This window comes from Trichomonas vaginalis, chromosome III, assembly GCF_026262505.1.
Source record: "Trichomonas vaginalis G3 chromosome III, whole genome shotgun sequence".
Lineage (NCBI taxonomy): Eukaryota > Parabasalia > Trichomonadida > Trichomonadidae > Trichomonas > Trichomonas vaginalis.
Window position 1 is genome coordinate 1,938,856 of NC_067205.1, and position 22,996 is coordinate 1,961,851.

Here is a 22,996-nt window from a genome sequence, read left to right on the forward strand (position 1 = left end):
TTGGACCCGTAATGTCTGCTTCGTGTGCTTCCCAATTTGGACAATGACGTTTGGCATATGCTTGAGCTTCTGGTAATGTTAAAACGTTTCTCATTTGTTTAACATCTTTTTGAAGACCAGCAACAATATGAACTAATTCTTTCATTCCATCAGGAACTTTCATAGTTCTATTATATGCACCCTTTTTGTTTGTCCCTTGTTTTAATGGAACCTGTAGAAGATTTGCTATTTCTGTCATGTTTAATTATAAATAAAAAATAAAAATTAATTATAAAAAGTTAATCAAATTTAACACTTCCTTTATTTAAATCAACTATTATTTTTCCATGTTCACCTAATTGCTGATATTGTGTGTAAAGTTCATTAATGCTCATTGGTAGATTCACTTGATAAAGCATAACGTTCAACTGTTGACGACTAAACCCACTGAAAATGAAAAGTGTTGATAGATTTGATTTAATGTTTGTGCTTAATGCTTTGAAGTATTGAACAGCCATAAAGAATGAACACTGAATGTGTCGACATTGAGTTAATAATTGATTAAAATATGATTTCTCATTTGTTATTAGTTTTGATTTCACTGCATCATCTAGAAAAATGAGTGAATGCAAAAATTCTCTATCAAAATTTGAAATAGAAAGTGTTTCAAATAATTCATCCCGTTGTTTATCAATAATTTTATCCTCTAATCCTTGCTTCTTGATTGTATTATATAATTCTTTATACATTAAAAAGTTTTTTAAATAATCTTCTGCTTCTTCTTGTGATAAATAAATAATTGGAATTTTGATTAAATGCTTTAAAGATTCAAATGTATCATCTGAAGGTGAACCTGAACGGTTGATATAAATTAACACATGTGAATGGGGGGAAGTGTTAGCAATAATGATAATTTGTTTTAATATCGTTAATGTTTTACCTTTATTCTGTTTACCAATTGCTGCAGTGATTGAATTTAAGTAACATTCAGAATATGGAATTTTCATTAATTTTTCCTTAGATAGAGCATTTCTATTATCACTCAATGCTTCATTAATCATATCATCTACGTATGTATTATATACTCCTGCTAATTCTTCATAAGGGGTGGATGAATTTAAATCCATTTAATCAAAATAAATTTATAATTTTAAACATTTCTATTCATCAATATTTCATCATATGAACTTCTATACTGTGGTGGTGTACCTGTTGGATGATATTTCAAACCTTCGTCCGGTGTCCATGTCCAATATGTAGTCCTAGTAAACCAAACCCGAGGAGGATTTGTCACCTTTGAACAGTAAGTGTCATTTTCACCCTGAATGATTGGATAAGCTTTCACTTGTACTGTAACTTGTGAGTTGAAAGTTTCTAATCCATCAAAGAATATACCCACCCCATCACGTTGAACCGGAATAGTGCATAAGAATGAAGTTTGGTCTTTCCATGTTCTAGCTAATGGCGTGCCATTATCATCATTCAGTGGTCTAGTTAATGAGTCCTCGTATTCTTCTGTGCATTCATTCACTCCATCTAAATCAGAAGCTTGAAGCATGCGTGTAAAGAATATGTCGCCCACTGTGGACATCGCTTGATCGGGGAAGTTTCTGGAATCTATAGTGACCTGAAGACCTCGAAGCATTGGATTTTCTAAAACCGTTCTTTGCATTGCATTCTTCGGAAATGTTAACACAACATCTGTAACATTATGAAGAGCGTATGAGAAATCTGAGCTGATACCTTCGGGAGTGATGCAACCTCCATTTAGTGAACGAACGTCAATATGTTGAGCTGGAATCATGAATGGATCTTCCTTACTGAATAAACGTGGTATTGCTTTAACTGATTCTTCAATTAAACCGTATCCTGGTGTAATGCATTTATCCTCTAAAACTTCCATCTTTGTGCATGAAATAATAACGTCATCAACTGTTGCGTCAGCAGATGTAGCGGCTAAGCTTGTAATTAATTTGGCAGGAAGTCCGATTTGTTGGAATTTGCGATCATGTTTATAAATATGATTCATAATCTTTTCATAATTTTCATCAGTTATCTTTTCATAAACGTAATTTTGTAAATCAGCAACTCTTAACGGGTCAACCTGACAAAATACTAAAGTATCCCTGAAAACATAATATTTAAGAATGATATCACCAAATGATTTAGGATAATCATCGAACGCCTGAAATGCTAACGAATCATTTACCGGAATAATCATATCAAAAGTGATATCACTTCTTCATTTGCTCTCTTGAAAACTTCTGAAGGGTCAATATATTTACCACATACTGAGTTATCATATTTTGAACATTATTATATAACGAATGAACAAACTTTTTAACTTTCCTTTCTGATTTTGGTTTATATGTTGCAAATGCGAAAGATTCACGGGCGCAATCCATCTGAAGATAACCGGCATCACCTCTTTCGGTTTCTACTTTCTAATTGTTTAAAGCTTTGATTGATGATTTGTAACCAACGAATAAACGCATGCATTTAAAAGCGGCATCGCATGTGAAAGCTTTATTTGAAACTAGAGTTGCTTTAACTTTGCGTTTAATATATGTGTCACCTAATTGGTTCACATCATGAGCCGGTTTGTAATTCTTAAATGAGTTTGTTTATCATCAAAATATGGAGCATCAGAGTCATAGCATGAACTTTCAAGTTCTCTATAATTTCTACCGTCATTCTTTGCGAATATTTTCATTTATCTTTTCGAATGAATGAAACACATTTCCATTAATCGGTTTAGTGTTTGGCACCAAATAGTTAGTCGTCATTTATTAATAAATAAAAAATCAAATTAAAAGATGAAAATGAATTTTTAATTTTAATGAAATAATCAACTATGGCTGCAGGTATATTTAAGAAACTGTGGGATAAAGTAAAAAGAGGAGCGCATAAAGTTTGGGAAACATTGAAGAAGGGAGCAAATTGGATATTTAAGAATAAAGAAGCAATTAGTGACATTGCTGAATCAATAACACCAAAAGCTGCCCCAATAAGAGAAGTTTTAAATAAAGGAGAAAAAGTTTATCAAAGACTACAACCGATACTAAGATATAAAATAATATTTATTTATTTTTCCACTATCTACCTCCTATATTTATTAAGTATTCCTTCAGCAATTCCACCAATTGCGTTACCTGCTTGTGCTCCCATCGCCGGATTACCTGCTCTTTAGTACCTAATACTCCACCTATGATATTTCCTGCCGTTTTCGCTACTGGTGCCAAAAAGTTTGCAACGGGTTTAATAATCTTTTTATGAACCAACCTGCAGCTTTCTTAATTCCATCCCATAATTTTTTTAAAGAATCCTGCCGCCATTTCTGATTTAATATTAATTAAAAAATATATTTCATCACTTATATTCTAATTTTTATTTAATATTAAATGAAACCGATTTTAAAAATAAATGAAACAGAGGAGGAAGAAATAAATGAAAGTGAAAATGTTCAACAAAAAATAAACGTTGTTAAACCAATTACTGAAATAAAAATTTTTTCATCTGTTGAAGAATTTAATGACTATTATGCTAACAATAAAAAATTATTTGAAGAATTGACAACGTGTAAATTGAATAAAATGTTTAAAGTTGATGGATTCAAAATTTCAAAAATAAAAGGAGTGGTTAGTTTGAAATCTATTCCTCAATCAAGAATCACCTCATTAATGAAAATAGATGATTTAACAAAAAGAATAGAAGAGATTGAAGAAAGAGTAAATCAGATAATTGATTTCATAAATTCAAATAATCATTAGTTTCTTAAAGTTCTATGTTGATTCTGAGACATAATTTTTAAAGTTTATGACTTCATTAGCTTATTTTGGCTTTCATATTCATTTAATAATTCACAATCTTCATTTTTAAATTGAAGTTTAACCCATTCAGGATTTAAACAATGTTTAATTAATCGCGGAATATCTGACATCATCTATATATATAGCTTCTTTTATAAAAGATAAAATAAATTATTTTAAAATTAATGTTAATTTTTTAATATTTTTATTTTTTATTTCATTATGTATGGGCTGAGTGTAAATGTCTTACATTTTAAAAATTTTTTAAATCTTGATTTATTCAAAAACGTAAGAATAAAAACCGTAAGAATCATACATTTTTTACTTCATATGTTAAAAAAAATGATACAAAATCGCTCGATATTATATGAATTCTTACGTTTACAAAAAAAGTCACACAACCCATCCTATCCTACTACTTTGATTAAAAATAGTTTTAGTTTTGAATAAATTGAATTTAAAATAAGTGTAGTGATAAGTTGTACTAGTTGGACATATGATTCACTCAAGAAAATGATTGAATTCAAATTTGAATAATCTTATATAATTGTAAACAATGATTTTAAATCCAAAAATGCATATTGAATTCGCATCCCTGTTATGGTATACAGTTTATTTTCGAAAATTTCATATTTGAACAAATTTTCTATTGCTTGGCAAAAATAATTCGAAAAATAGGCATATACCATATCGTCATCATTATCATTGAACAAAAAAAATTCATTGAAAATTTTGAAAGGTTCAATTTCGGTGATGGAATCTTACGACGCACAATTTATTCAATTTAATGAACTCACCGCCGAATTTCACAAATTCCTCGATACTGAAGAGAATCTTATATTACACACAAAATCTCTCATAGATATTTTAGAATATTGCTGCGATAATTACAATAGTTTCCTTGCAAACACATCGCAAGTGATGTTCCAGAGCTTGACTAAATCAGTATTAGTGTTTTCAGAAAATTCTTCTAATACAGAGATCTTCAATTCTCAATATCAGCGCTTGTTAGATATTTATGCCGAAATATCAGCTCAAATCATTCTCATGATCAAAAGGATACATAAGACACTGGTTCCTCAAATCAAAGATGCCGTACGAGAAGAACTTGACGTTTTTGAAGATTGTAAAGAAAGAGTAAGTGAAATTGAGAAGAACTATCTGAACAGAAAGACATCTATTAACAATAACGTCTCAATGCTAAAAGGAATCGCCAAAGATATTGCTTCTGCCAAGAAGAAAAATGATGTTTTCAAATTAACTCCTCTTGTTAAGAGTTATGTTCAAATATACAAGTCCACTAAGGTTATTTCTCGTAATCTGAACCTGTTCATCCTCAAATACAACAAAGAAGTCCAAAAAGCAACGGAAGCTTTCAAAAATTTGGACACAAAGAGGTCGCAGATCATTCTAAACTTCATATTAGACATATCTACAGAATACGAAGACTCTTTCAAGAACTATACGAGCGTTTACAAGGCAATTACTGAAAAATACTCAAAACCACAGAATGTTTTAACCGGAGAAGACTATGTAAAGTGGTTCATCCATGAAAAGAACTTATTCCGGACCATGCTTAGCGATGCCGTATACAAATCTACCGGATTCCAGTTTGAAGAAGACCCGGACATTCTGATCAGGTCATCTCACATTGAAGCCGCACCAACAGACTACCCGATATACGTAGCCAAGGCCAAATATAAGTTTGACAGCAAAGGACAAACAGAATTATCGTTTTTACCAGGAGATACGCTTTATTTATACGAAAAACCATCTCAGATGTGGATTCTTGCATCTAAGAATGGTCAGTATCCTCAGGGATACATTCCTTCTTCGGCCATTACAATACTTGAAAAGAAATTCTGTTATTCGCTTGTTTCTAAGGCATATGACAACGACTACCTCGGAATAGCTCCTGGAATGTGTCTAGTAATTGAAAATAATTTAGGTGATACTTATATTTGCACAAATCCTCAAGGGAAACAAGGAAAAGTCAAGAAATCAGATGTTGTTATTTGCTAACAGCATTTTGTTATTTCTAATCATGTGTTTAATTTACAATGAGTTATTTGTTTATAAAAAATTTATTTTCATAACAAACCATATTATAAAGATATGTGTTGAATATCTGATTTTACACAAATGAGAATCCAACTCACTTACAGAATACAGAAAATGAAGCTATACAATGGAATTTTTTGTAATGCATGAAAAATAGCGTGACTTCATTTTTGACAGTTTACAAATGTAAAGTGTTGCATCCTTAAAAACTTGGAAATATATACATTCATGAATTATCTTGTATATTAATTGAAAATCCATAAAACCCTAACAATATTTTTTCTTAAAAAAAACTATAAAAATATAAATAAAATTAATCGTTAAATAAAAATATTTGATATTAGAATTTTATTGGAAAAATAAAAAACTTAATATTTTAAAGAAATACTTAAATACTTGAATGTTTTAACTTTTACATTATCATATAGACTCTCAAATTATTGATTGGAAACGGTTTGAGGGTTATCAATTTAAAAAAATTGTGAGTTTTTTAGATTTTTGGCAATGTTAAACGGTTAATTTTTTCTAAAAAAAATTATTTCGAATTTCCGAAATTTTTGACATTTTGGCTGAGAACTATGGTCTGCGAGGTACATAGATAGAATCAGTACCTCGCAGACTATAGTTCTCTATATGGCGCCGAAAATTTTTGGTGAAATGTCGTCGCATTTCACCAAAAATTTTTCGGCGCCATAGGAAGAATTGGAGGGTGTGAGATACTATTACATGCTATAGTACTCACACCCTCCAACTCCCAATCAAAATCGCATAAAATTTGCTACTTATCTTCAGATTACCTCCCATTATAAAATATATCATTGCTATCTCATCGTACTATATTTCCACCCTATTGTATTTAAAAATATAAAATTTTTTGATAATATATTTTTATATCTTGAATTTTCAAACAATATATTCACAGATAATATAATGGGAAATCTATCTCAACCTAGCCTTAAAGTACCAAACTCCTGCTTGCATTCTCACTCACAAATATTAAACATCCATCTCCAAAAAACTAAATTCTTCACAATTTTTTTAAAATTGAGAACATAAAAAACGTATGCATTCAATAATTTAAGATACTAACAAATATTAAAAACTTCAAAATATCAGATATTAACGTTTTTCAATTAAAAAAATATCATTTTGCTTTTCAATTCGAACATAAATCTTAAATATTTTTAATTAATATCTGATTTACAGCATTATTATCCATTTATAAATCTGACAAATAAATGACAAAACCATCAGAAATAGTGTCACTTTTTGTCAAAGGTGAAGTCACGCTATTTTTCATGCACAACATACAATGGAATTTTTTAGACAGGCTCCAAATATTTTGACATTCATTTAGATAAATTGTTGTAAACAGAAATTCATCAAAAGTGACACCTCAGAAAAGCTAAAATATTGAATTTTTGGAACTTTTGATAGAGCACGTTTTTAAATATTAATTAAAGTAAATGTATATTTTGTAAAGATTCTTTTTAATAAAAAAATAAAATTTTGAAGAAGAACACAAAATCTTCTGAAAAATAATATCACATAAACTCATATTATTTTCTAATATATAACTATTTTATATAAAAATCAAATTCAATGATCTTAAAAGCGAAGGATAAACCTCAAAATTTACGAATATAATGAGTGGGAATATAATGCTTATCTATCATAAAACCATATGAAATATCAATTTTTGCTTTACGCCTAATTTTTGACGACAATTAGCAAAAAATGTTAAATGTTAACACTCAGTCCATTTGAATATGAAAAATAAAATTGACTTTGATTAAATGTTTTTATTTATCATGCAATTCTTCTTGCGACCAAAGATTTGAATAAAAGTTCAAAAAATAAGATAGCTTAAAAATAATATACGGTAGTGTTTACTAATAGATGAATAGTATATAAATTCTATTAAAATGGATTTGATCCAAAAAAATATAAAACCAAAAATAATTGTTATAATTTAAATGAAGAAGTAATTTAAAACGATTTTATTTATGATCAAATTTTATATATTTTTTTGGATCAAATCCATTTTAATAGAATTTATATACTATTCATCTATTAGTAAACACTACCGTATATTATTTTTTAAGCTATCTTATTTTTGAACTTTTATTCAAATCTTTGGTCGCAAGAAGAATTGCATGATAAATAAAAACATTTAATCAAAGTCAATTTTATTTTTCATATTCAAATGGACTGAGTGTTAACATTTAACATTTTTTGCTAATTGTCGTCAAAAATTAGGCGTAAAGCAAAAATTGATATTTCATATGGTTTTATGATAGATAAGCATTATATTCCCACTCATTATATTCGTAAATTTTGAGGTTTATCCTTCGCGTTTAAGATCATTGAATTTGATTTTTATATAAAATAGTTATATATTAGAAAATAATATGAGTTTATGTGATATTATTTTTCAGAAGATTTCATTCTATATGCCTATGAAAAGTACTCTCAAAACTAACTTTTTCCTAATTATAATTAAATCTAGAATATTGTATTATGCTTAGTATTATTTCATTTTTCTCATTCAATTTAGAATTTACAAATGTCAAAAAATTGAGAGCTGTCACTTTTGATGAATTTCTGTTTATTACAAAATAAGTTAAGGCTCCATGCACATTCCATCATTAACACGGTATTTTGTCGCGTAATCTTTTAACACTTTGCTAAGAAATTATCACGGTATTTTGTCACGTAATCTATTACAATAATCTATATCACATCTGACCAGTATGGTATAATGATTTTACAAGTGATAAAACAAAGAGTAGGTGTAATTTTAGCTAAAAGTGACACGTTTGTAAAAAGTGACACACCCATGAAGGGTGTGATTACCGATCGGTAATTTCGACAGTTTAGAATTTAAAATTTTTTATGTAACTGTTGCGAGTTTCATAAAGAATTTAAGGAATATAAGCAAAGATTTGAATCAAAATCTTAGACCTAAGCCGCTCGATTCGCTCGCGGCTTCCGCGAATTACATATCAGCAAAGATTTGAATCAAAATCTTCGAACTAAGCCGATCGCTTCGCTCGCGGCTTTCTTTATTATTTTAAATTTGCATATTTCCATCAAAAGTTCATAAGGTAAAAAATTTCGTTTATTTTTACTAAGAAAAAAAAGGTTTTTGATAATAAATTTATTTTATTTCGAAAAAATAGCAATAATCGTAAAAGGGTATTGATAGGCTTGCTAAAGTAACTAATTTTAGCTGTCAAATACTTTTGTATTTTGAAGTAAATTAGTATAAATTTGTTTTTACTTTTATTTCGAAAAAGTAACAATAATCGTAAAAGGGTATTGATAGTCTTGCTAAAGTAACTAATTTTAGCTGTCAAATACTTTTGTATTTTGAAGTAAATTAGTATAAATTTGTTTTTACTTTTATTTCGAAAAAGTAACAATAATCGTAAAAGGGTATTGATAGGCTTGCTAAAGTAACTAATTTTAGCTGTCAAATACTTTTGTATTTTGAAGTAAATTAGTATAAATTTGTTTTTACTTTTATTTCGAAAAAGTAACAATAATCGTAAAAGGGTATTGATAGTCTTGCTAAAGTAACTAATTTTAGCTGTCAAATACTTTTGTATTTTGAAGTAAATTAGTATAAATTTGTTTTTACTTTTATTTCGAAAAAGTAACAATAATCGTAAAAGGGTATTGATAGGCTTGCTAAAGTAACTAATTTTAGCTGTCAAATACTTTTGTATTTTGAAGTAAATTAGTATAAATTTGATATTATTTTAACTCCCTTTGAAAACCTCAATTTTCCATACAGAGGGAACGGGAATAGCATCCAATATTCCCTGAGAATGGTTGCGCATTCTCAGTTCCCTCTATATTTCGAACGAAGCTCTCATCGGTCTTTTTTTTAATACTAAACGTTTTTTTCCCCTGTCACTTTTAGCTAAAATTTGGGTTTGCCTAAAACAAAGACAGTTTCTTATTAGTATTGAATTCATCCTCCAAAATTTCTGACAATTACATTTTTATCAAAGTTTGTTATTCACGGTACAATTTTACATATTCCAAAAATTTTCGTATAAAAATTTTGAGAAGGAATTTAGAAGGTGATATAAAATTTCACTTCATTGAAAAAAAAAATGTTTAGCGAAAAGGCACCATTTGGAGTTCCCAACCTTTATAACGCAAATCTTAGATTGGAACTAAAGAAAATCATTGCAGGCAAAACATTTATTGTTACACCTGATGAAAATCGCAGAATTTTGGATAATGTTATTTCCCCACGCGATTCATTTCGTGTAATTTCAGCAATTTTAATGCTAATCGACGAAAATGCTTCTTATTCATTACCAGTATTCAAATTACTTGTGATTTTAATGAATGGCTTGCACCAAAACAGATTCGAATTCGTTGAGGCGGCCAAAACATTTTCACAAGAAATTAGAACTATTTTATTCTTGAATTTCAACGATGCAGCCGATAATTATCGCGAACAAATTCATTACATGGTCCAAGCAATGTACCACTTCCTTGTTTATCAAACTGCTCTTCCATCAGTTGAATCTTGCACAAAAGCGTCTCAACTTCAACAACCTCCAACAACTCCACCAAATTCTACAGGTGGCTTCGAATTTCCAGAAGAAGATGATGAAGAGCTTCCATTTGATCTTAAGTCAATGTCAAATGACAGATCAATTAAGAATTCCTTCAATCCTTTCACAAGCAATCACGATTTAATCGCTTTCGCCCAGCCACAGCCAGAACCAGAGCAGCAACCAATTGCTCCAGTACCTGAAATTACGCCAGAGGAAAATATTGACCAACTTCTAATTAATTCCATCAAAATCAGCGAGGAACCACCTTCTCCTGCTGCAGAAGGACTTAACAATCCAAGAGATTTATACTTAGTTAGTGAATTCCAGCTGGAAAAGAAACCTCAGTACGATGATACCATTGAAAGTTATTAAACATTCAATTTACATTATTTTTTTTTTACATGATAACTCGTTTTTACAAGCAATTCGATATAAACATTTAAAAAAAGGGTAATTATTTTCATCAAAAAAATAAACAGAAATTTTATTACATTAATATGATTACGAGTAGTTTCCAATTATCTCAAACTTCGGAATACATGCTTTATCGGGTCCAATCAAGGTCATATTGAAAAGACTTCCTGTTTCTTGGTTTATAGGAATTCTGACATTGGAGCCATGATTCACATTATATTTCTTATTACTAATCTCGATTTGTTTTGCAATTTCGGGAACATCTTGAATATTTGGGAAATATAATTCTCTAATGTGAGATGGCTTATTGATATTTATTTGACATGTCGGATATTTTGAAGGAACACACCATTTGGAGTCTTCTTGTGGTGTTGATATATGCTTTCTGTAAGAATTAAATTTATCTAAACCTTTTTCTCCAGGATAACATGTAATTGTATATGGAACACGATATGAGTAGTCTTTGAATCCGAAATTTTCATTGGAAATTCTTTCAAATCTTTCCGATATTCTGTTAATTTTGTCTAAAAGTTGTTGATCGTATTGATTTTGTAGATTCTGCTCCTGAATACGCTTCTGTTCTTCCAATTTCTTCCTTTGCTCTTCTTTTTCTTTTCTTATTCTTTCTTCTTCGACTCTTCGTTTTTCTTCCTCTTTCTTTCTCGTTTCAGCTTCTAATTCGAGTTTCTCTTTTTCGCTTTGCGTTTCTTTGTCATTTTCTTCTTTAGTTTTAACCTCCTTTATATTTGAATTTGAATTATCTTGCGTTCTGGGAATATCAAATTTTGAGTTTTTGTTAAAATACTCATTAACTGAAACATTTTGATTTGGAATAAATTTTCTGAGGAATTTTACTATGTGAGCTAAGATTAATGCTACTTTATTGTACTGTATATTATCAAATAACTCGAGTTTTACATTTCCGGAGAGATCATTCACTTTAAAGTATAGTTCTGTGGCAGTAAGGAACATAATTACTGGAATTATTATCCAAAATATCAGGAAATTCTTGGAAATCATCATGAAAATAAACCTCACAATTCACTCAAATTTTTAGGCAGACCCAAATAAGAATTCAAGTTTATAAATTCTTACTTATTTTTGTTTACGCGCGTTAGATAATGCATGTATGGTTATGGAATTTAAATTAAAACATATGAACTATCTCAAGCAATTCCAGAATTCCCTAAATACATAATTGAATTTTTAATGATCTCTAATGATTCGTATTACAGATGGTTTTGACTTTCAACTATCAATACATATCAAATAGGAATTCCTTTTTGAATTTATTTTTCATATGAAGCAAATATTTGCGAATTATTTCACGCAGATAGTTAGTTTATGGATGAATTCTATGAGTAATGCTCAAGTTATGTGATTGTTGTTGCACTATTGTTAATTTCTCAAGTTTAGTAAATGATAAATTTATCAAAATCATTTTAAGCAGTTGTAAAGGAAGGGGTGATCTTCAATATTTTCTTACATCTTCAATGTAATTAATTATTCAAGTGCTCCATTGTTAATGGATTCAGATATTATTGAGTCAACTTGTGTGAATTTTAGAATAAATGTTTGGAAAATAGTATGTTAATCGGAATGTTCATTCATTTTATCTTCGAGATTGTTCATAACACATTATTTGAACATATGGAATTTCCTTTCGAACCTTTGTCTGTTTGAAAATATTCATCTTTCCAGAATCTTTATATAGGTTTAATCCGGGAGCAAAGTCCCCGTCATTAAATGGTAGGTTAGTTCTCTTTTCAATTCCATCTTTCCACTTTCCATTTTCAACAACATACATAATCTCATGTAGTCCTTCTTCAAAATGCTCCATCGTTACAGCTAACAAATTTGGTTCATTCACCCCATACAAATAAATACCAAGTTCTAGAGCACAAGAAATAGCAGGAGTGTCAGGGATATAACGTGTTAAAAATAAAACATATGTGTTATTTTGCATAAACAGGCAATTAAAACACGAAGATCCAGCAGCAGATATATATAAATTTGATGCAGCTAATATCTTACAACAAAATGAAATATTATAAAACACATCTGAATGATACTGAACCCAATAATATTTAGGATAGAGTTGTTTTGCCCTTTCAAATAACTGATCCATATTACCAATACAACCCCAATTTCCTTTTTCTTTATTAATTGCTGTATAATACTCAGGTTTTATCCGACTCAAATTATATTTATCGTAAATCATATTATAGAGTTCGATCCATGCTCGAAACATACCATTAACTCCTTTTTTGCTTACTGTACAATGAACATCGATTCCATGAACCCATTGCTTACTCAGCTGATGAACTCTATTTCGTTCAAAGCCAAGAAATTCAAAAAAAATTTGGGCTTTTTTCTCATTAAAATTGACAAATATAGTAGCATCTTTTAAGATTTCTTCCGGCATTGTAATTATCGGACAAAGCATATCGTGCAGAAAATGGCCATATTCAAGATGGTAAGAAAATCCCAAAACAATTTTTTTGTATATTTGCAATGAGTGATTTACTCTTTCGGTTTATGGATATCCACAGTAGGATTGAGTTACATGGCAAAAATATGTAGGAAAAAATACACCATAGATACTAAAGACTCTACAATAAATTAATAAATAAACGTTGAAAGTATAGTATTTAATGGATAAATCTGAAATTATGAATATTGAAACGGCTACAATAGCACTAACACCAGATACTGTAAACAATGATTTAGAGAGTGATAAAAAACTTGAAATTTTCATTACAAACTTCAAGATTAAAAAAATAGCAACGACACTTTTTACGGGCTTATATAAAGGTCCGAATAGTATCAATCAACTATTAATATATATATATATTCACTTTTTAATCGTCGTCTCTCCTCTCAAAAAGTGACTAAAACATTTTGAAAATATGAAATTGTTCAAATTTTCAGAACTTTCATAGAATATTAGAAAAGTGGATGTGATCAAATAAATTATTTGCATTTTGGATGAAGTCCGTCTAAATGATTATATTAAAAAAAAAAAAAAAAAAAAAAATGGTAGTGGGGCTTCCAGGCACTTCGTGCCTTCTAGCCCTGAAGATGTTTAGTATAAATGAAGTTCTTATATACGGGTCTTCCAGGAGCTTTTCACAAATTATATATGTTTTCATGTTTTGTCAAGACTTCTTCGTAAAATCAGACAAAAATAATGTTTAGGGTAGAAGGTTAGATATAACCTCTTTTCTAACCTCTTTTCTACCCTCTTGAATTTTCAAGACTTCTTCGTACATGTTTTGTCACTTTTCTGTCACTTTTCAGGAAAAAACATTTTTATTGTATATAAAATGAATTTTACAAAACCACCGTTACCCTTCTTTGGAAATAAGAGTAGATGTAAAGATATTCTATTGAGAGAACTTAAGAAACTACCGAATGGTCTAACATTTGTAGACTTGTTCGGTGGAAGTTTCTATATATCTCATTTGTGCCATACAATATTTCCTGACTCAAAGATTATATGCAATGACTTCGACAACTATATGAACCGTCTCAAACATATACCAGACACAAACAAAATATTGAAAGAGTTAAAAGAAAAGATACCTATAGGTAAGATGGAACGTATACCATTAGATAACAAAAATACTGTCAGAGAGGTTTTGAAAAAGGCAGAATATATAGACTGGGATAGTATATCTGCTAGACTATTATATAGTGGTGCTATAAGAGTTCATGACATTGAAACACTTATGTCAAAAGTTTTATATCTTAACTATACAAATGTTTTCAAAGAGGACATAGAAAAATATATTGAGGGTATAGAGTTTGTGAGATGTCATTGGACAGAGTTGTATGAAAAATATAAAGACAAGGAAAATGTTTTCTTTATAGTGGACCCGCCGTTCTTTAACACATGGGATTTTCAATACCAAGTAGACTGGACTTTGAGAGACTCTTTAGAAACTTTAGACGTTTTACATAACCATCCATGCTTTTACTTTACATCCGATAAAAGTGGTTTGGAAACCGTTATGAGATGGTTAGAGGACATACATGACTATGAGTTTATATATGACAAGATAGAATATGAGAGAGGTCCTATAAACTGGAGAAAGTGTCATAACAAAGAAATTTTACTAGTAAGTAAATGTGGTTTGAAATAGGACTACTTGTTTTAGGTTTTTTCCATTGTGTCATTTATTTATTTGACGTGGCAGAAAGATATAGAGAATATGAAGATGAACCAATGCCTGCAAATGTTCAGTATATGTACTCGTAAGAGATATTTTTATCTAATATTAAATGGACGCACAGAACTTAGCGAATGCACAGCAACCTGGACAACCAAACCCAGAGAATATTCCAAATGAAGTTAGAATACAAACTGCAATGGCAAACTATGGTCAAGTGCCAACAGATGTACAAATGCAAACTGCCATGTCAAATGACGCTGCGTTAGGTTTGCCACCATGGTATGCAAATATGAGATGGAAAGAGTTTTATACAAACCCTGAAGTGGGATATAAACAACTTTATGCAGATGACGCGAACACAGGAGTTGACCCAGAATATGTTTTCTACCAGAGGAGAAACAGAATGTATGAGCTCCAGTTAAAGAATGCTATGGAACTCAACAGGAAACGTAAGAGACTAGGCGGACATTAGATTTTTACATATAGTAAAATGGGTTTCTTTGGAAGAATAGGAAACTTCTTTCGAAATGTTGGAAGAGGTATATGGAATGGAATAAAATCTGTCGGAAGAGGAATTTGGAACGGAGTCAAAAATATTGGTAAAAGAGTAGGTCAGTTTGTTGGTATTATACCTAAAGACCCTGAACCAGAAGAACAAGCTCCTGTTATACAACAGCCTGAACCTGCACCACAGTCTAGTTGGCAACCTCAACCGTATTAAAAAATTATATTTTTACCGTTCGATAGTAGTTGTATATGAAACTAAGTTCTAAGTAAAACGCATGGTATAATGGAATTATTCTTTTTCTTCCATCTGTAGTAAACCATACTTGAAAGTCTGAAATACTTCCACTCGGCGGTTCATATAACTTTGTAGGTTTTTCGTAAAAGTCATTTGCCAAGCATAAGAAAGAGTTTTGGGCGCCAGAAAATGAAGCATGAACAATAATAGCAGCTGGGTCGAAAACATCTTTAAATAAATATGGTTCATCTCTTGCATATCGACTGTAAATATTTGCTAAAGGAAGTTCGACTTTCTGATTTAACATTCTTTGCAAATAATACCATGACATTGCAGTGAATTCTGTATATATTTGTTCGTCTTTCTTTGGATTGTCTTCGTAGATTTGAAATGACACTTGTGAATTTTGTTTGTCATATACAATTCTCACATAAAGTGTGCTCTCGGTATTTGCATATTCATCAGCATATTTTGCATAACATGAATTTATTTTATCTTCTATATTTTTTAACGCAGTCTGTAGAGAAGATGAAAGGTCAACTTGTATTAGCTCAATTTCTTCCCACATTTTTCGTTTCCCTTCAGATATATAATCTATATGAAACCTTACAATAAATGGGAAACTTTTATCTTCTACAGACACAAATTTTATTCTACGAAAGCCAATAGCTTTTGTGACAGATGGGTCTCTTAGCCATCTCAATGGGTAGTCAAAACGATAGCCTTCATGCTTTACGGTCTCTGTCTCAAACTTTTGACCGACATTCGTAAAAAGTTCATCTAATGGTTTAGTTGTAGCAACTCTTGAATTTTCTTTTTCTATTGAAAGCATATTTTATCTATAATAAAAATGTCAAATGAAACAGCGTCTATGAGAGAAATACAACACAACCGACAACTCATTATGCAAGCTCTAAATAAGAACACAACAAACTTTTCAAACTATTCTAAGATATCTGAGTCATTGAAAGAAGGAAACTTAAAACTGACGATAAACCCATTGACAGATGAGTTTCTGTTTCAAGACAGTAAGAACCATACTGTCTGTGTAAATCCAACAAAAAGAACTTTAAACGAGAAACCTATAGATGAACTTCTTTTGAAGGCAGATATTGACAACAAAGCTGACAAAGAGTATGTTGACGATGAGTTAGCACGTGTGGCTAGTGCGTTAGTGAAGAAGGCAGATAAGGAATATGTGAATGAAAAAGATGAAAAAATTATAGAAAGGGTTGAATGGTACCATGAACGGACAACAAAGATTTTAAAAGGTAAAGCCGATACAGGGTGGGTTTCAGGATGTTTAGACCTTAAAGCGGATAAGAACCATACACATACCATTGCAAATATTACAAACTTACAAGAAACCTTAAACAGGAAAAGTGACGTTGGACATACACATACCATTGCAAATATTACAAACTTACAAGAAACCTTAAACAGGAAAAGTGACGTTGGACATACACACGATTTCTTCGCAACTGTTGGTATAGAAAATATTGAAGGAACGGTTGAAGAAACTGGTGGGGATGTATTAAATTGGAAACCTCCTAACTTTCCACAAGGTTTAACATCGGATGAAGACATAACAACGATGAGATACATTAGATGTAGAGATGTTTATGTCATGGAGGATGAAAATAAAGTTAAATTCACTGCTCAAGATTTATATGACAAGAAAGCAGACAAAACATATGTTAACGATGAGTTAGATAAAAAAGCTGACAAAACAGAGCTTCAAACGTTAAAGACAGAAATACTTCAAACAGTATATCCTATAGGCTCTATTTATACGTCAATGAACTCTACCAGACCAGAAACAGTTCTGGGTTTTGGAACTTGGACTCAAATAGTCGACAGGTTTTTGTATTGTGCAAACTCTTCAAAGGAAACAGGTGGAAGTAAAACGATTTCAGGTGAAAATTTACCTGCACACAGTCACTACGTAGATTTAAGTACATCTCAAGCAGGTTGGCATAAGCATAAATTTTGGGATTGGCACGCCTTGAAAAAAGGTAAAGGATATGATGTTAAAGACGACGTTCAGTTTGCTATAAATTGTTACTGGAGTGACACTCAGGGAGATGGAAACCATACACATCGCGTTACAGGATATACACAAACAACGGGACAAAGTAAAGACTACATGCCACCTTACATGACAGTTTACGCATGGTATAGAATTGCTTAGTCGTCATTTTCAACTTCTTTAGCATATTCGTCTGGAGTTGTCTTATATTTGTTAGGAACTGTCTTTGAAAGTATACCACCTTGAACTTTGACAAGTTTGAAACGAGGTCTGACAATAGTAGTTTTATCTTCTGCTTGCAGTCTGTACATTTTGCCATGTTTGCCTAAAACTTCATAATATTCTCTTGTATACTTTCTTCTATTTTTACGAACACGAATGCGAGTACCTGTCGAGTTCCCATTGTTGTCATAGTCAATAGTATTTTCATATGGGTCGCGTTTAGGTATTTCTATTTTTACTTTGTCACCTTTCTTAAGTTTGAAGCCTGGCATTCTTTCTTGTTTGTCTCTTTTGACTAAACTATTAAATATATAGTCTTTCTCTAAGTCGGGGTTGTTTTTCATTTCTTCGGGGGAGTGGTTTCCCAAACCTTTTTGTTTACGGCTATTGTAAATATTTAAAACTTGTCTCATCTTTGCCATGGAGAAGTGTCTATATTTGTCGTCATATGACATTTCATCTACCTCACCACCTTGTGGTTGGTTTAAGTCTCTTAAGATTTTTATACAACTGTCAATGACACCAAGAGCAGAATGGTTTTGGTCGACAATGAAATATTGGTTTACATTTTTTGAACGCAGATAGTTTTTAATATCATCTGATTTGAAAGAACTTTCACAGTCAGATGTCAGTTTTGTTGGATGGTATTTGTCAACGAATATTGTCAAAGCAGTTTTCACATCTAAAATATTTTTTGGACTGTAATGGTATGGCTTCACAGTATCTTGTGTTTTGACCGACAAATATTAGCCAGTATGGAGGTCCATCTTCTCTATACCTCGGAATGTTTTCCAAGATATCCATAAACCAAGCATTTGGTGTTGAACTAAAGATTTTATCATGAGTGCTTTCTTTGTCGCTTTAGAAACATAGGGGTCCTTGTTTGGATTCGTCATTTTTTACCCTATAAGAAATGGGTTTATTTGGCGCATTAGCAGGAGTTGCATCCAGATTTTTACCCGCAGTGGGAACAATAGCCAGAGGTGTATTTGGAGTTGGAAGGAAGATTTTGAGTACATTAGGTATACTTAAAGAGAAAGCACAACCTATTATACAAACTGTACAGAAAGGTTGGGATGTAGCACGAGATGCAGTAAATCTTATTCCAAATCCTGAAACAAGAGGAAAAGTTCAAGGATGGATGGACAATGTAGGAAGACAAGCAGGAAACTACTATAACAAAGCAAATGACTACTATAACCAAGCAGGGCACTATATGGACCAAGGTGAAAGATTCTTTAACAGAGGATATAACCATGCACAACAATGGGTAAACAACAACCAACCGCAACCACCTCAAACGTGGGGAATGTAAATTTTTTTACTGAGATGAAATGAACAATACAGCTTTAAGACAAATGTGTTCAAGATGGATTTGTCGACTTCCAGCAGTTACACAACCACGTGTTTGTCAAGTCCTCCCTATACCTCAAGAAGTTTTAGACCGACTTAAAAAACCTAAACAACCAGTTGAAAACAAACCAAACTAAAATTTTTTACTGAGATGAAATGACCGGAGAAGTTGAAACGGTAGATTTGACACCACAAACAAAAAGTTCAGAACCATTGTCAAAACCTGTCAAAGAACTTACAGATGAAGAGAAAAATTCAATAATAGAAAGTGCCAGGTCTGGAAATACAAACCCTAACTACAAAGTCACTTTTCATAGAAATGGAACGGCTAGTATCTCAAAAAAGAAACAGACTCTCACAAATAAAATATTGAAGTCTGAAGGAGCTTTCGAGACAACAGATGGAAAAGTTTACTTCACTGACCAACAGTTCATTATAGAACATCTCATTGACTTAGAGTCGAAATATTCTAAACTTTACAACAAACACAAAAAGTTGAAAGGAAAACAAAAACAAATGGCATATGATATTTATGAAGATGTTGACGACACAACCATACCTGCAAGTGAGGTAAAGTCAGAGGAACCGAAAAGTGACGAAAAACCAATAGAAGAAGGGAAGCCACAAACTGAAGATAAACCAAAACCAAAGTTTAGTTTCCAAACTAAACCAAGTCAACCTTCATTAGCTGGTATGGGTTGGCGTCAAAGACTTATGGCAGCAGGCGGTTATGTAAAGTAAAGAAAAAACATTTTTTTTATTTTTATAAAAATGCCCCCGTATAGAATGGATAGAAGGTCTGCTAGAATAAAAGCAGAGTTAGAAAAGATATGGTTGGAGAGTTTCAAAGAAGTTTAAATATAGGAAGGGAAGACCATAAAAGTCTATGACAAATTGTCTGGTCTTCGCTACGAAATGGACTTAGAAACAGCACGCGCAAATTATCCAAACAGACTAGAGAGGTTAGAAGAAGAACGTCTTATGGACATGCCTTTCGATGTTAGTGAACCTCAAGTTGAAGGACACGACGGCTTTGCCAGGTTCTACTGGAAACATGACGAACAATTGCATCCTTTGAGGAGGAAAAAAGGAAAAGGTGAAGACGCACATGCTCCCATGGAAAGAACAAGATATGCATATGAGAAGTATCGTGAAGTTAGAAGTAAAATTACATCTGGTCAAACCTTTACAGTAAACTTTGACGATGGAAAGAACAAAGAAGGCTTCATGGGAGTACTTGCTGCAATTCAAGACGGAAATAAGAAAGGATACAATCTCAGATTGACCATAACAGATTTGGATGGTCACATTTACTATGCACATGGCAATGTCACAACAGCTGCAATGCTTCTTGACGCTTTCAAGACTACAAAGAGAGAACAAATGGTTGACTCCGACTCAGACATTTTGAATGCAATTGAAGGAATTGTAAGCGTGAAGTTCGAATGGTACCAACCTAACCCTCAAGCAGTCAGACAACATGCTGGATACTTCCCGTTCATAATAAGTCTGACATTGACTTGACAAGGTATGGAATTTACAATTCAATTGAAACAATTGTCAATGAACCTTGTATTCTTACATGTCTCAGGAACTCTGGTCTTGTTACAGAAGAGAAGATGAAGTATCTTGAGTCATGTGTGAAGACAAGGTACATTCTCAGAGGTCAATTGGCAAAAATTGCACCGTTGGCAAATGTCAATATCCGAGTCAACATACCTACAGCTAAAGGTTCTTCACATGACGACTATGTTGTTGACAAAGACTTACCATGGTTGAAGATTGCAATTGTCCACAACCACTTCATGTTGAACGAAAGTCTTATGTTCGGAAAAGGCAAGTGCAACATTGTCAGAGCTGTTAACATTCTTTTCGAGAAAGGTTTGTTGGAACCGATTCCAGATGACAAGCTGACAGAAACTTTTGTACCAAAAGACGAAACAAACTTTTCATTGTTAGCAAGACCAAAAGTTGTTCCAGACAAAGTTATAGCACAAAAGAAGTACACTGTTCCAAAAGGAGTTGGATTGTTCGGATACCAACCTGAACCAGAAGAACTTCCAATGAGGTTGCAAGAACTTCAAGATGCTATAAACAAACTTCCATTGAGACATCCAATTGACGTCAAATTGTATTGGAGAGCATCTGAGTTAGGTCAGAAGGTTTTATATGAAACAGGTTGCTTCGACGATGTTTATGAGATAGCAGGCGAAGTTCTCAGAAGATAAGAGACTCACTTGAATTTCCACGAACTGGACCCATTGGTTGCGACAAGTTCGACTCAGATGAAAAGATACTATGTCGACCTTAACGCTGCATACATGAGGTTCGTCCAATATATCCCGACTGGAATTCCAAACGAAGATGGTGAGTTCCCAGGAAGGAACTATACAGTTGGAAAAGTCATACAACAACTGTATGATATTAGGAAAGCTTCAAACCCCAAACTTGCAATGACACTCAAATTGCTTATGAATTCAACATGGGATATTCCATTAAAAAAACCTCAAAGATGAAGAGTAAACACTATGAGAAGGTCGACAACTTTGTTGAAAGGTTCTCCCCTTTTGTTTGAAATACGAATTTACTCAAGGTCAAGGTGGCTTAGTAACCACAGTAAAACCTATTGTCGAACATTGTCTTATCCTCAGTTCGCAAGCAGTCCTTGACAACTACAATGAGTTCTTCTCCGAAGTCAAATCCAAAGTGAAGGTTTACTATGAGAACATTGACGCATCATGACGAACGAAGAAGGGTACAAACTCATTGAAATGGGCATGGTCGGTGAAAAGATGGGTCAATTCAAATTGGACAAAATTTTCACCGAAGTTCATGTCCTCTCCAAGCGTAAGTACTGGGGCATACTTGAAGACGGCACAGAAAATAAAACATTGCATGAATAAAAATTTTTATTCGAATTTGAATCGGACAGGTCGAGTTACACCATTCTTGGTCTCAAACTCATATATAACCTGTTTGTTTGTATTTTCGTCGACTATGGCACGAGACACGAACATTGACCAAACGGACAAAAAGTGTCATTTCAGATGGTCCCGCCCAATCGCATTCGAGCACTTCGAAGAAGCCTTACGTTCCAAGGGAGAGGGTGTCTGGTGCAAGGCAGAGGTCATGAACTCTACGAGCAGTACATCCTCAATGCCTGGGAGGACAAATCGTCCTTGGATTGGCAATTCTACCAACTCCTCTGGGACGACCTCCTACGCAACTGGGATGACGAAAGAGTCCAATTCAGAGGTCGGGAGCTAATTGTCCAAATTACCCTTAATTTAACCCACTTAAAACTAAACACCTAAATTTACTCGGGGTTTCCCCCTAAAATAAAATTTTTTTACTCTTAGAACCACTCGAGGTTCTCCTTACGGTTGTTGAGCTTGTCACCGTCAATGTGTCTGACCTTCGTCTTCTTGTTGGATTTGGAACCCATTGAATTGCGACAAGCTTGCCCATGGAGATTGAACCGCGATTCCGAAGGGTAAGGTTCAAGTGTCCCAAGTTGTTGAGGACTGGGGTAAGAACCTTGCCTGTCTCCTTGTTGCGGATTTGGTATGGGTAGGGTTGGGAAATTTCGTAAGCGTCATCGGCAACAAGGGTTGCCCAAACTTCCTCTTCTT

At 32.3% G+C, this 22,996-nt stretch overlaps 12 protein-coding genes and 1 pseudogene across 13 annotated transcripts, besides 5 other annotated features; 9 read left to right on the forward strand and 4 right to left on the reverse strand.

Annotated features, from left to right (window-relative positions):
- Positions 1-1,705: part of a mobile genetic element that runs on past the window's edge.
- Positions 279-1,106, reverse strand: TVAGG3_0623600 (uncharacterized protein; the record flags this gene model as incomplete). The annotated part of the gene is made up of 1 exon (XM_001301138.1): positions 279-1,106. The coding sequence occupies one exon, from the start codon at positions 1,104-1,106 to the stop codon at positions 279-281; it is 828 nt and encodes a 275-aa protein (XP_001301139.1).
- Positions 1,706-2,833: 1,128 nt separating the features above from the next.
- TVAGG3_0623610 (uncharacterized protein) lies at positions 2,834-3,049 on the forward strand (the record flags this gene model as incomplete). Its single annotated transcript, XM_001301137.2, has 1 exon — positions 2,834-3,049. A coding segment is annotated over one exon (216 nt), but the record flags the coding sequence as incomplete, so codon positions are not given.
- Positions 3,050-4,541: 1,492 nt separating this feature from the next.
- Positions 4,542-5,874, forward strand: TVAGG3_0623620 (peroxisomal membrane protein PEX13 family; the record flags this gene model as incomplete). The annotated part of the gene is made up of 1 exon (XM_001301136.1): positions 4,542-5,810. The coding sequence occupies one exon, from the start codon at positions 4,542-4,544 to the stop codon at positions 5,808-5,810; it is 1,269 nt and encodes a 422-aa protein (XP_001301137.1).
- A 1,338-nt stretch (positions 5,875-7,212) lies between these two features.
- Positions 7,213-7,250: a mobile genetic element.
- Positions 7,251-8,426: 1,176 nt separating this feature from the next.
- Positions 8,427-8,463: a mobile genetic element.
- Positions 8,464-8,635: 172 nt separating this feature from the next.
- Positions 8,636-9,795: a mobile genetic element.
- A 178-nt stretch (positions 9,796-9,973) lies between these two features.
- On the forward strand, positions 9,974-10,801 carry TVAGG3_0623660 (uncharacterized protein; the record flags this gene model as incomplete). Its single annotated transcript, XM_001301135.1, has 1 exon — positions 9,974-10,801. One exon carries the CDS (start codon positions 9,974-9,976, stop codon positions 10,799-10,801), a length of 828 nt encoding a protein of 275 aa, XP_001301136.1.
- Positions 10,802-10,930: 129 nt separating this feature from the next.
- Positions 10,931-11,815, reverse strand: TVAGG3_0623670 (uncharacterized protein; the record flags this gene model as incomplete). The annotated part of the gene is made up of 1 exon (XM_001301134.1): positions 10,931-11,815. The coding sequence occupies one exon, from the start codon at positions 11,813-11,815 to the stop codon at positions 10,931-10,933; it is 885 nt and encodes a 294-aa protein (XP_001301135.1).
- Positions 11,816-15,127: 3,312 nt separating this feature from the next.
- TVAGG3_0623680 (uncharacterized protein) lies at positions 15,128-15,490 on the forward strand (the record flags this gene model as incomplete). The annotated part of the gene is made up of 1 exon (XM_051240448.1): positions 15,128-15,490. One exon carries the CDS (start codon positions 15,128-15,130, stop codon positions 15,488-15,490), a length of 363 nt encoding a protein of 120 aa, XP_051087035.1.
- Positions 15,491-15,508: 18 nt separating this feature from the next.
- On the forward strand, positions 15,509-15,739 carry TVAGG3_0623690 (serine threonine-protein phosphatase family; the record flags this gene model as incomplete). The annotated part of the gene is made up of 1 exon (XM_051240449.1): positions 15,509-15,739. The coding sequence occupies one exon, from the start codon at positions 15,509-15,511 to the stop codon at positions 15,737-15,739; it is 231 nt and encodes a 76-aa protein (XP_051087036.1).
- Positions 15,740-15,743: 4 nt separating this feature from the next.
- On the reverse strand, positions 15,744-16,328 carry TVAGG3_0623700 (uncharacterized protein; the record flags this gene model as incomplete). The annotated part of the gene is made up of 1 exon (XM_051240450.1): positions 15,744-16,328. One exon carries the CDS (start codon positions 16,326-16,328, stop codon positions 15,744-15,746), a length of 585 nt encoding a protein of 194 aa, XP_051087037.1.
- Positions 16,329-16,868: 540 nt separating this feature from the next.
- Positions 16,869-22,996: part of a mobile genetic element that runs on past the window's edge.
- Positions 17,948-18,100, reverse strand: TVAGG3_0623720 (uncharacterized protein; the record flags this gene model as incomplete). The annotated part of the gene is made up of 1 exon (XM_051240451.1): positions 17,948-18,100. One exon carries the CDS (start codon positions 18,098-18,100, stop codon positions 17,948-17,950), a length of 153 nt encoding a protein of 50 aa, XP_051087038.1.
- On the forward strand, positions 18,925-19,326 carry TVAGG3_0623730 (uncharacterized protein; the record flags this gene model as incomplete). The annotated part of the gene is made up of 1 exon (XM_051240452.1): positions 18,925-19,326. The coding sequence occupies one exon, from the start codon at positions 18,925-18,927 to the stop codon at positions 19,324-19,326; it is 402 nt and encodes a 133-aa protein (XP_051087039.1).
- Positions 19,346-19,501, forward strand: TVAGG3_0623740 (uncharacterized protein; the record flags this gene model as incomplete). Its single annotated transcript, XM_051240453.1, has 1 exon — positions 19,346-19,501. One exon carries the CDS (start codon positions 19,346-19,348, stop codon positions 19,499-19,501), a length of 156 nt encoding a protein of 51 aa, XP_051087040.1.
- On the forward strand, positions 19,521-20,105 carry TVAGG3_0623750 (phage tail repeat-like family; the record flags this gene model as incomplete). Its single annotated transcript, XM_051240454.1, has 1 exon — positions 19,521-20,105. The coding sequence occupies one exon, from the start codon at positions 19,521-19,523 to the stop codon at positions 20,103-20,105; it is 585 nt and encodes a 194-aa protein (XP_051087041.1).
- TVAGG3_0623760 lies at positions 20,151-21,129 on the forward strand (annotated as a pseudogene). The gene has a single exon. A coding segment is annotated over exon 1 (979 nt).